Genomic DNA, 12,695 nt, shown 5'->3' on the forward strand with positions numbered 1-12,695 from the left:
CAAATACAATGTATACACACTTTAAAATCAACCTTGAACTTGATGCCTTGTTATGGCTTAAAGTGTCCTCCAAAAAGACAGGTTGAAGTCCTAATCCCTCAGTAGGACCTTAGCTGGGAATTAGCTAAAGATGCCTATCTGGAGTAGGGTGGGCCCTTAATCCCTTATAAGAAGAGTGATAGTATCCTTATAAGAAGAGTGAAATTTGGACAGAGGAAAGGTGGCCATGAGAAGATGGAGGCAGAGATTGGAATTATGCTGCCATACACCAAGGAATGCCTGGGGCTACCAGGAGCTGAAGGCGCAAGAAACGATTCTCCCCTAGAGGCTTCAGAGGGAGCACAGCCCTGCCAACACCTTGATTTCAGACTTCTAGCCTCCAGAACTGTGAAAGAATACATTTCTATTATTTTAAGCCATCTAGTTTGTGATACTTGTTATGGCAGCCCTAGGAAACTAGTACACCTAGCTAACAACACCAATAGTAAATGTTTATCCCACTCTTCCCTTCTTTAGTGCCTCCGTTTTAACACAACACCAAGACCCACTTTATAAAAGGTATCTTTATGACAGAATACATGAACATTGTAGTCAGGAAGATTCTGTTTTAGCATTAAAAAGTTGTCTCATGTTTTATGCTAGAGTATATCTAATTCACGTTTTTCCTGCTTATTTACATAAAAATACATAACAACCAAATCTAGAAAATGGAAACTTCATAGGAAGAGAGGCTTGAGTGTTAAATTTCTGAAAGATTACCCAGAAAATAAAGACACATTTGAGCAAGTATTAAGGAATAATTAGTAAATACCTAGTGACCAAAATACCTATTTTTCTTATAACTTCCAAGTAGCTTTTATAGCCTAGGATCTACATCCAATTAAAGTCCCTGATTCTGTTAGTCAAGATTACAAACATAAACTGAAGAAAAGAAGACAATCACATTTTATACCTTTAGACCATTCGTTAGAGAATACAAGAAAATGTTAAAAACAGACAACTCCCCTACGAGAACTAGTTGGTACCAGAATCACATAGATACCCTCTTTGTATTAGGAAAACTAAAGATAAATCAGAAACAGGGAATATAAAACACCACCAAATTAAACTTGTGATACTAAAGAACCACCAAAACTAAATAGAATGATTAGGATACAAAGTTTAGATGCACATTGGATGAAGAAATGTTGGCAGAGACTGTTGGTGCCCTGCCCCCATGCCCTTTGCCCTCACAGATCCGGTACATGCTGAATGGCTTCTTACTCTAAGCATCTGCAACTGCCTAAGCACCATGCCCAGACCACACAGGCATCAGGCGCCAGGCAGGTAGTTAACACTCCGAGGAGCAGCCCACAATCAATGACTGATGGAAATTAGTTAATAATTAATTACCCCAGCTTCCTCATCCTTCCAGTAGAAAAACTACAAGACACTTTCTACACTGTTTTCTAGAGATCCCTGGAAGGGCTGATCCCCTTCTGCTCAGGGTTTTCCGCCTGCTCATATACATAACTTTGTATTGGTTTCCTTCCCTTCCTGGTCTTAATTCCCCACTCCCTGATGTGTGCCTCCTGAGTTAACTCCCAAGAAAACTACCTGCACTCCAATTCTTGCTTCAAGGTCTACTTCTGAGGAGACACAACCAAAATTTAGATTAAAAGGCAAAGAGTTTGAGATATGACTCAAAATGGCTTTGTAACTCAAACTGTCACAGTGTTAAGAAAACACATAAGGAGCTTCTTCTTAATCTTCATAAATTACATTGCCTATCCCAATTTTCATGTTAGTGAAGATGAAATTGATCCTAAAGCCTATGACTTCTCATGTATGCATCTATTCCAGCTTCACATCTCCTACCACATTCCTTTTCCAATCTCAGATAGAAACTTCAAAACCCTTTCTCTAGTGCAAAGCTAAAATTATAGTTTGATGAATATAGGTCAGAAACAGCTAAGGACAATATATATGCATTTACCTCTTTATTTGGAGGCCACCTAAAGGAAATAATTTCCTTAGACCTTTTTATTTCCTTAAAAAAATTAATAACACCTTGCTATGAAAAAAAGTCAAGTAACAGAGAGGTATAGAGGGTAAATAGTCAAAGTGCCCACCCCAATCACTCACTCTCTCACAGCCACTAGTCCCTTTCCAAACACTTTACCGTTAAAAACCTTTTTTAGTTTCCAAATGTTTACTGTTAAAACATAACAATTGAGCATATTTCCATACCTCTTTGGATGCACTTATAAAAATACAGCTATCATTTTTTACATAAACCGGATTATACTATAAATGTTGTTGTTTGTAACTTACTTTTTTTTAAGGCAAAAGTAGTTATAATGTAAAAATATTCACTAATAAATAAACTACTTAAAATAACTCATCCTAAAATGTCTTTCCCTGCTTAACATTGGTCTTTATCCCCATGAACTGTCAGATTGTTATATTATGATATCAAGCAAACTGTTGGTAAAATTGTATCGAGGAGACCTCCATTTTCACTACTAATGAACTAAGTGATTCAGAGTAACTGTGCCTATAAAGACAACAATAAAGCAGGCCTAAATAGAGAAAAATATTATCTTCTTAATAGTACCAAGGACCTAAAAAGATAGTGAGGCATTACTAGACCAAGAAAAGGGTAGGGGAAGGCCTAAGACTCTTCTACCCTGGGGTGGAGGGTAGAGGGCTGGCGGCTGCTCTAAAGCAGTGATCCTCAAACTTTGTGTAGCGTGCATAACAGGAGAGCCTGTTAAAACACACCCCCAGACATTCTGATTTAGTAGATCTGTAGCTTGCATTTCTAAGAAGCTCCCAGGTGATGGTGATGCTGCTGGTGTGAGGACCACACTTTAATTGTGCCTGATCTAGACAAGAGACTGGGACAGCAGGGGATGAGGAAAGTATAAAAATGATGTAAGGAACACACATAAGACCATAGAATCCATGGGATATTAACCCCTCATTCCATCTTCCCTTCTCACCTTCACCTCAGCAGGTTTGGGATCCCACTGCTGCTCTTGGCCACTTTTACCTAGACTCATCTGCCGATCCTCAGGAAAGAGCTAAGACGCCAAAGCTCTTTGATTTATGACAGAGGAGGCACCTCACTGGAGTAGGGAAAGGACAGTCTTTTTTATTTTTTTTTTGGCTGCGTTGGGTCTTTGTCGCTGCGCACGGGCTTTCTCTAGTTGTGGCGAGCAGGGGCTACTCTTTGTTGCAGTGTACGGGCTTCTCATTGCGGTGGCTTCTCTTGTTGCAGAGCATGGGCTCTAGGTGTGCAGGCTTCAACAGTTGTGGTGTGTGGGCTCAGTAATTGTGGCTTGTGGGCTCTAGAGCGTAGGCTCAGTAGTTGTGGTGCATGGGCTTAGTTGCTCCGTGGCACGTGGGATCTTCCCAGACCAGGGCTCGAACCCGCGTCCCCTGCATTGACGGGCGGATTCTTAACCGCTGTGCCACCAGGGAAGCCCAGGACAGTCTTTTTTTTAAGTGGTGCTGGACCAACAGGTTTTCCATATGGGGGGAAAAAAGTCCAATTGGATGCCTGCCTTAAACTACTTACAAAAAATAATTTCCAGGTGGGTTAGTGAGCTAAGTGTGAAAGATAAAACAATAATGCTTTTAGAATACAAGAGATTATCTTGATGACCTTAAGGTAGGAAAGTTTCTTAAACAAGACAGGAAAACACTAACCTTAAAATTAACACCTGTTCATCAAAAGATACTATTAAAAAGATTAAAAATAAAAGCCACAGAATTGGAGAACATATTTGCAATCCATTCAAAGCAAATGACTAATATCCAAAATATATAAGAAACTTTCACAAATTATTGAGAAAAAGACACTGATCCAATAGAAAATGAGCAAAATAATTAGAACAAGCACTTCACAAAAGAGGAAATCCTAAAGGGCCAATCAATACTTAAAAAGGTCTCCAATCTTACATAACTAGAGAACTGCAAATGAGAACCATAACCAAATACCATTACACAGCTATCAAACTGCAAAAATGAAAAAGTCTGATAATACCAAGTACTGACAACAGGATAAACTCTCACAGACTAGGAAAACAGTGTTATCTAGTAAAGTCGAAGATATACATATACTACTGACTTCTATAATAAATATAAGACTTTATCCTTACATGCATCAGGATGTAAAAGAATGTTCACAGCTGCATTGCTCATGATTATAAAAAACTTTGAGGGAAAATTCAAATGCCCACTGACAGTAGAACAGATCTTAAAATTATGGTATTTTTTTTCAATGAAATATTTTACATTAAGAAAAACAAATGAATTAAAGATAAATGCAACATAAATGAACCGTACAAAATAATGCTGAATGAAAATGCTCATATAAATAGATACAACATGATACCATTTATATAAAGTCTGCACTTTATATACCATTTATATAAAGTTTGCACTCAGGAAAATAATTCATATCATTGCAGGTGGCACATACACCGATAAGGATATTATTATAAATTTCAGGATTATGGTTAGCTGTGGGAAGACAGAAAGTTTTAAGACTGGTAAGTGATGGAGATACTTTGGGGTGCTAAACAATATTCTATTTCTTGACCTGCAAGTAGGTTTTACTCCCATTTGTATCACAGCTATTTGTTAAACTATACATATGAGGTTAATGCTTTACAATTTTTAAAAGCATAAAAAAAAAAACCCAACATATTGGCCCTGTAGTTGGACTAATATGGTTGAAAAACTTGATCTACAATTTACTAAGTATGAAATCTTGAGCAATTCACAAAACCTCTTGAAACTTGGCCTTCCTCAGTTTTAACATGGAGATAATAATATATACCTTGCATGTTGTGAGATTTAAATAACATATATAAAAAGTGCCCAACAGTGCTTGGCTCAATAAATAGAAATATAAGATGTTCCTACACTGAAGGATTCTGTATTGTAAAGATGTTAATTCTTTCCAAATTGCGTTATAGACCCAACCAGAATCCTATTTTTGCTAACAACAAACTGAAAAAAAATTTCTAAAAAGCCATCTGTTTTACCACACTTACCAGTATTGGCTTTGCTACAAGATAATCTATAGCATGAATTCACAATAGGGGTAATATTACTCCCAGAGGGGCAAAAATTGGTTCTTGGGGGTGAAAAAAAACTTCGGTATTAAAATGTTTTGTGGCCCTCCAAAGCTCAAGTCTATCCAACAAATTCTTACTTGTTAGTATTTAATTTCTCTCATTAGGGAGAAATTTAATTAATTGAAATTTAATTCAATTTTTTTCCTTAGGGACAGTGATAATTTAAAAAAAAAGGTTGAGAAACATGAATCTATAATTTATTCTGAAGCAGCTGAATCTAATATTAGGAAAGAAAATGATGAAATAATCACAGTTTGGGGAAATAAGGAGTAATAACACTCAGCATTCTAGTTTTCTTTGAGAAGAAAGGCCAGGAAATGGTAGCCCAAGAATTTCAGAAGAACGTGATGCCTCTTTTCCCCATTTAAGTAAAAGTAAGATCGACAAATTTATTTTGAAGACAGTTAATGCTTCTGAAATATATATGGATGTCAGTAAGTTTCAATTAACTAAAGGATGACTGCATAAGGCTTTACTCTAATCAGAAACCATGCTGTTTGGGGCAAAGGAATTGCCTTCAATCCCAACATCTGTCTCAGGACGTTTTCCCCCTTTACAGAAAGGGGTATCTTTCATACCCACATGTGAAATCCCCTTTTCCATCCTAAATCTTGTACAATTTCCTCAGACAAATCGCTCTCCCTTCTCCATTCTATTTGAACAGGGAAAAAGTTAAGTAACTATGATGTTAAGAAAAGTAAAATGACTTGGGCTCACTCCAGACTCTCAAGGAAATCAGTAGCACAATACAGGTCTCCCTGTTCCAAGACCAGGCACTTTCGACCATAATTTATTGGTAGTGTGACTGTTTAGAGGTTGATTCTGTAATTGATTTCTTCCTATTAGAGTTCCCTAATCAAAGGTATGTTTTCCAAACTTATTAAAAATAAATGAGAAAGCAAAAAGATAATCAGTTTCCAAAAATGAGAAAATAAAAAATAAACATATTAAAAACACATGAAAAGTTAAAAAGAAAAGAAATCTCTTCCTATAACAAAAAAACATAAAAATCAAGAACAGTTTGTGGAAGATGTTAATTAATGAGAAAATATATAATTAAGGCTGCTTTTTTAAGGCAAAAGACAATTTGATGATACTTAAACTAAAAGCTTCAAAACAGATTTTGAAACATTTCCTACAATATTACTAATAATTATTCACTACAATGTGATAGAAAACACATTTGAATATTAAAGACAATGACATGTGTTTTCACACCATAAAAGATTAAAATTATCTGTCTACTTTAACAGTGCATTCATTCGGTCAATCACTGTGGAAGACCAATTCCTTATGTAAATCACTTCTTCCAAATCCACAAAACTCATATTCAGTCCTTTATCTAAATCCAGTAAGTTTTCATCATAAAACCCCACATCTCCAACACCAAAACTTGAGGATATACATAGTAACCATAAAATACTCAATATTACTGCTATATATGGTCTCCTAAGAACACCTTAAACAGCCTGTCACCACAATCCTTCGCTGCCAAGAGAAAACAAGGTTTCTCAACAATTTTTTAACAGAAATGATCCTTGAATCCTAAAATTCCATAACAATATTAGTTATTGTATGTGCTTTATTTTAAAAATTTAATCAAGGAAAATGAACTCAAATATCTAAAGAAGCTGTAGATTTTACTTACATATTCAGGTTTTAGTTTTTTATCTCCTCCTCTCACAGCCACTTTTTCTAGTTTATCTATAACAGGCCCAATCATTTCCTCATCTTTAAGCTGAAGCTCTTCATGTATAATTTCTATATCTCGAATAGGATCTACACTTCCTTCAACATGCGTGATATCATCATCTTCAAAAGCACCTAAAATAAATTAAAGGGAAGCAATTCAATAAACAAATAACACAGAAGTTCATTATTAGAGTGAGCCAAGATTCCTAGAAGGTTAACAATTTATTCAAGTTATTCTGAATTCTTACAAGTAGGACAGAGTATTTTTTTTTCCTATTTAGTACTGTTTAGGGCACTAGCAGCAAAACAGTAATTCAAGAGCCTCAACGTTTCCAAAACTGATTGAAATAAATAAAATTATGATCTTTAAAGAAAGAAAATTATGCTCCAGAACTACTGGTATTTTCAGGTTTGGTACGTTAAAAGATACCGTATTCCAGGCATGAGAGCCTGAAGTTCTAAACTGCACTATTAGGGTTTCCAAGGGAAACTGGATTTGGGGCGGGGGGTGGTGGTGGTGGTGAAATCATCTGGCAGACCTCTTCCCTGCTTCAATCTACTTTATCACTGTGGTTCTGACGGTGATTAGATAATGAACCACTCAGACACACAATTTACACAGCAGCTAATTTCATCGGCCTGATTTGAGGGTATGGTTTTTAGGGGACTATCAAAGAAGCAGATGAGGTGCATTCGTCATATATGAGTGACAACCATTCACACTATCTGAACAAAATGGTGCTGGCCCTTATTAGAAACACATGTTATTATCACATATTTAAAGTGCAGTTGAAGCCATAATTTCAAATTGCCAACTGGAAACATAAGGGTAAAACAACCAGACATTACTCAAGCATGTGTACTGACTTTATGCCCTTTTGAAGACATAATGTGGCAACATAATTCAACTGGGATTTACTCAAATTATCAGATAACAGTATCACAAAAATGAACAAATACTAAGAAATATTATAAACAGAATGCAATGATATACCCACCAAACAATAAACACATTTATAAACAAGTTAATTTAATTAAAATTACCAATTAGATTATATTCCCAAAATGAGATGCTTTCAAACATACAGTATCTATTATTTTAGATAGAGGTATCATAGGAATCATGACAGTTTGATTGAGTTTGATAAGAGAAAAACTGACTACAGCTCATTCTTACATACAAAAAAACCAAGACATTCTCATTACAGGTTGCAAACTTTTTAAATATAATTCCCCAGAATTAAAATAATTAATCTGTTCATATCTTAACGTGGAAATATTTGGTAATAATAATTATAAAAGTAAATTATTACATTTAATATAACTATTTAAAATAATACTTAAGTATTCTTGGCAAACAATCGATGTTATATAGTACCTGATTCATATGAACAAAATTAGTAAGAAATGAGGAGGTACATTATATCTTACTAGTAAACACAACAGACAATGGTTTAGGTAAATTTTTTGAATATCTGAAAAGTATGAAAAAAGTTTCCCTGGAAGCACAATACTATTTACTTCTTATCATGATGAGGCAACTTACACAAATAGCACAATAAAACAGGAAAACTGAAAATAAAAGTTAGTTTCCTGGCACTCAGATCAACAAAGGAAACGTGGTCAGTTCAGTTATAGAAATAAAAAACGTTTTATGACACTTAGAATGAAAAATTTCTTATATAGTCATCTTGATGTAGGGGCTAATGAGTAACTATAGTGATGTCCTCAACAACATCCCTACAGTAAATGCATCAGCAGATTTTAAATGGCAATTTCTTAATTTCAGCCCTCCTTTTAAAATTTATTTTTTTTTTAATTAATTGATTTATTTATTTTTGGCTGTGCTGGGTCTTCATTGCTCTGCATGGGCTTCCTCTAGTTGTGGTGAGCAGGGGCTACTCTTCGTTGCGGTGCACGGACTTCTCATTGCAGTGGCTTCTCTTGTTGCAAAGCACAGGCTCTCGGTGCACAGGCTTCAGCAGTCCCAGTACATATGCTCAGTAGTTGTGGCACACGGGCTTAGTTGCTCTGAGGCATGTGGGATCTTCCTGGACCAGGGCTCGAACCCGTGTCCCCTGCACTGGCAGGTGGATTCTTTTTTTTTTTTTTTAACATCTTTATTGGAGTATAATTGCTTTACAACGTTGTGTTAGTTTCTGCTGTATAACAAAGTGAATCAGCTATACGTATACATACATCCCCGTATCTCTTCCCTCTTGAGTCTCCCTCCCACCCTCCCTATCCCACCCCTCTAGGTGGTCACAAAGCACGGAGCTGATCTCCCTGAGCTATGCGGCTGCTTCCCACTAGCTATCTATTTTACATTTGGTAGTGTATATATGTCCATGCCACTCTCTCACTTTGTCCCAGCTTACCTTTCCCCCTCCCCATGTCCTCAAGTCCATTCTCTATGTGGCAGGCAGATTCTTAACCACTGCGCCACCAGGGAAGTCCCAGCCCTCAATTTTAATTAAGTGGATAACAGAAACTGAATTGCGTAGTTGTTCCTATGCCTGAAAGTTAGTGTTCCTATTTTATTCATTTGTATATGAGGTGGTAACATATTATGCAAATAACTTAAATTTATTTTTAAAAATAAATAGTGCCAAAAGTTAAGATAAAAATGAACAGAAGGGAACATTAAAGTTATCCTTCAAAACTGAATAGCCCTGTGATCAACTGGGGCCTAAAAGAGCTGTAAAATGTAAGCTTACAGAAAATTTGGCGGCCATTTGGGCAACTTCCCATTTCTTACAACTAAAAAATCAGAGATTAATTTCCAAAGACATGCTCCTGGGTCAACAGACATCACTGTACACTCACATCATAACATTCTTTCATATCTTTTTTAGTACAAGATTTACTGGTTAAGAATAAGGGCTTTAGGGACTTCCCTGGTGGTCCAGTGGTTGGGACTCCATGCTCCCAATGCAGGGGGCTGGGGTTCGATCCCTGGTCAGGGAAATGGATCCCACATGCCACAACTAAAGGTCCCAAGTGCGGCAAATGAAGATCCCGAGTGCTGCAACTAAGACCCGGCGCAGCCAAATAAATAAATAATTTTTTTTTTTTTTTAAAAAGAATAAGGGCTTTAACAGCCTTGCTGGTCATAAAATCTTAGACAAATCACTGAATCTCTAAGGATCTCATTATCATATCTTTAAATAAGATATTTCTACCTTTCAGAGGATGGGTATGATTAAATTGGATAATATATGTGAAGTGCTTAACAGAGAACTCTTTCAGTAACTGGGGCATATACTATTTTTTTTATGATGTAGGAATTAGTAATTTAGAAGAAACTCCATAGTAATATACTCAAACATTAATTTTGAATAATATCATTTCATGTCACTCAAGTCACCTTGGAACAGTTTATAATAAACTTTGTGAGTTTACAGGTTTTCCCCCCACTAATTCTTACTAGTTCACCACAACATTTTTACCCTAGTCCATGGCAAAAGTTATTTATTTCAACTTCACATTAACTAAAACAATTAGTATCATAAATGTTACAATTATTATCACAATTCCCTTTTGGGGGAAATACTTTACTGATAAAGAAGATGACTAGAGTCATCTTGAAGACTATATCATACTGAATTGCTTGATGAGAAAGTTATTTCTCTTTCAATTCTCGTTTAGTCCTGACTATGTCAAGGAGAAAATGTTGGTTTGATGCCATTGATCTTTAATGTTTAACATTTATAAATTTATAAATGTTGATAACTTTTTTTTGATAACTTTTTATCAACAGAACAGGCCTCAGCCTCAGAGCTTCTAAAGGCTAAAAAATTAAATATGTAGTTTTCATTGTATTTATTTTCATTATCTTCAATTTTGGCAATTTCCCACTTACATTAGTGAAAACATTTCCTATTTAAATAAATTAAGTCAAAAATGTGAGATCACAATTTTTTTTTGTAAAATCAAGAAATGTCTGAAAATATTAACTATGGTCATTTTGGTGGTGGGATGTCATCTGATTTTTAAAAACTATTTTGGTACTATTCCGTATAAAATAGGATAATGTGATAGAGCATGTGTGTGCTGGGGGGAGGGGGTGGCACTGCTAGGCAAACTTTTTTTTTTATCTTTATTGGACTATAATTGCTTTACAATGTTGTGTTAGTTTCTGCTGTACAACAAAGTGAATCAGCTATATGTATACATATATCCCCATATCCCCTCCCTCTTGCGTCTCCCTCCCTCCCACCCTCCCTATCCCACCCCTCTAGGTGGTCACAAAGCACTGAGCTGATCTCCCTGTGCTATGCAGCAGCTTCCCACTAGCTATCTATTTAACATTTGGTAGTGTATATATGTCCATGCTACGCTCTCACTTCATCCCAGCTTCCCCTTCCCTACCGTGTCCTCAAGTCGTTCTCTACGTCTGTGTCCTTATTCCTGCCCTACCATTAGGTTCATCAGTACCGTTTTTTTAGATTCCATATATATATGTTAGCATACGGTATTTGTTTTTCTCTTTCTGACTTACCTCATTCTGTATGACAGACTCTAGGTCCATCCACCTCACTACAAATAATTCAATTTTGTTCCTTTTTATGGCTGAGTAATATTCCATTGTATATATGTGCCACGTCTTCTTTATCCATTCATTTGTTGATGGACATTTAAGTTGCTTCCATGTCCTAGCTATTATAAATAGTGCTGCAATGAACACTGTAGTACATGACTCTTTTTGAATCATGGTTTTCTCAGGGTATATGCCCAGTAGTGGGATTGCTGGGTCATATGGTAGTTCTATTTTTAGTTTTTTAAGGAACCTCCATACTGTTCTCCATAGTGGCTGTATCAATTTACATTTGCTGGGCAATACTTGTACTAGGATAGTCAGAGAAGCCTCTCTGAGGAGACGGTATTGGAGCTGAGAATAGAATGGCCAGAATGAGGGAGTAATGAGAAGACCTGAAGGAAGAGAGTTCTAAGAAGTAGAAATAAGGTCAGTGTGGGTGAACCACAGCAGAGGATAGTAAATAAAGTTTAAGTTGGAGAAGTAAAGCAGTTCACAAACATTTGTAAGCCATGGATGTTTGGATTTTATTCTAGCTATAACGGGAAGCCATTGATTAGGGAGCTTTAAATAAAGGGAAAGTAGGATGATGATATATGATTTATGACTTAAAGAAGCCACTTTGGTTACTCTCAAAAGAACAGACTTTAAGGGAGGGGACAAGAGTGATGGCAGAAAGACTAAGTTAGGGGGTAGTTGCAGTGGTGCAGATGAGTGGTAACCTGAAATAAAATTGCTGCTGTAGAGAAGATGAGAATGTTTGTACTGAGAATATATGATAGAATGGACTAGATGTAGTTTGGAAGGTCATGACTGGAGATACAAAATTGGGAATTATCAGATGTGTTTAAAGTTACGGGCTGGATGACATCATACAGAGAGAGCACTAAAAACTCAGGTGTCTGATAGGGAAGGATTTGGCAAAAGAGACTACGAAGTGGTGACAAAGTCAGTGAAAAACAAGGAATATGCTCTTCCAGGAGTAGGGGAAAGAAAATGTTTCAAGAAGAAAGGAGTATTCTCCTTTCTCCTAGAGAAAGATGATCATTGCTTCTGGCAAAGAGTAGTTCTTTGAGAAATATTTTATAATAGTTATGTCCCTTTCCTTTAGAGTCTATTTCTTCCATATGCCAGAGATGAGAATACTATGACTCAAGGATGTAAACATGGACCTCTCCTCTTATTTCTTATAACTGAAGAGTACGAAAGAGCTAAATTTTAGCATTGCTAAGCTCATTCTGGTTTTGAAAATATTCCTCTCTATATATACTCTGAGTAGATTAATTATACAAGGTAAAACACCATAAGATTTCTCAGTCTTTGAAAGAGATTCTGTC

The 12,695-nt window shown here is 36.1% G+C and overlaps 1 protein-coding gene across 5 annotated transcripts in view; it reads right to left on the reverse strand.

Annotated features, from left to right (window-relative positions):
• Nucleotides 1-12,695, reverse strand: part of OLA1 (Obg like ATPase 1) — a 220,717-nt gene that overhangs the window by 111,630 nt on the left and 96,392 nt on the right. For all 5 annotated transcript variants that reach the window (XR_013828787.1, XR_013828788.1, XM_079924677.1 and 2 more), the window contains one exon: nucleotides 6,778-6,953. Coding sequence is in view for 3 of the 5 variants with exons in the window: in XM_079924677.1 (XP_079780803.1) it covers nucleotides 6,778-6,953 (176 nt within the window). In the remaining 2 variants the exon portion in view is untranslated. The remainder of the gene's footprint in view (nucleotides 1-6,777; nucleotides 6,954-12,695) is intronic.

This window comes from Stenella coeruleoalba (genome assembly GCF_951394435.1).
Source record: "Stenella coeruleoalba genome assembly, chromosome: 6".
In the NCBI taxonomy this organism is placed as follows: domain Eukaryota; kingdom Metazoa; phylum Chordata; class Mammalia; order Artiodactyla; family Delphinidae; genus Stenella; species Stenella coeruleoalba.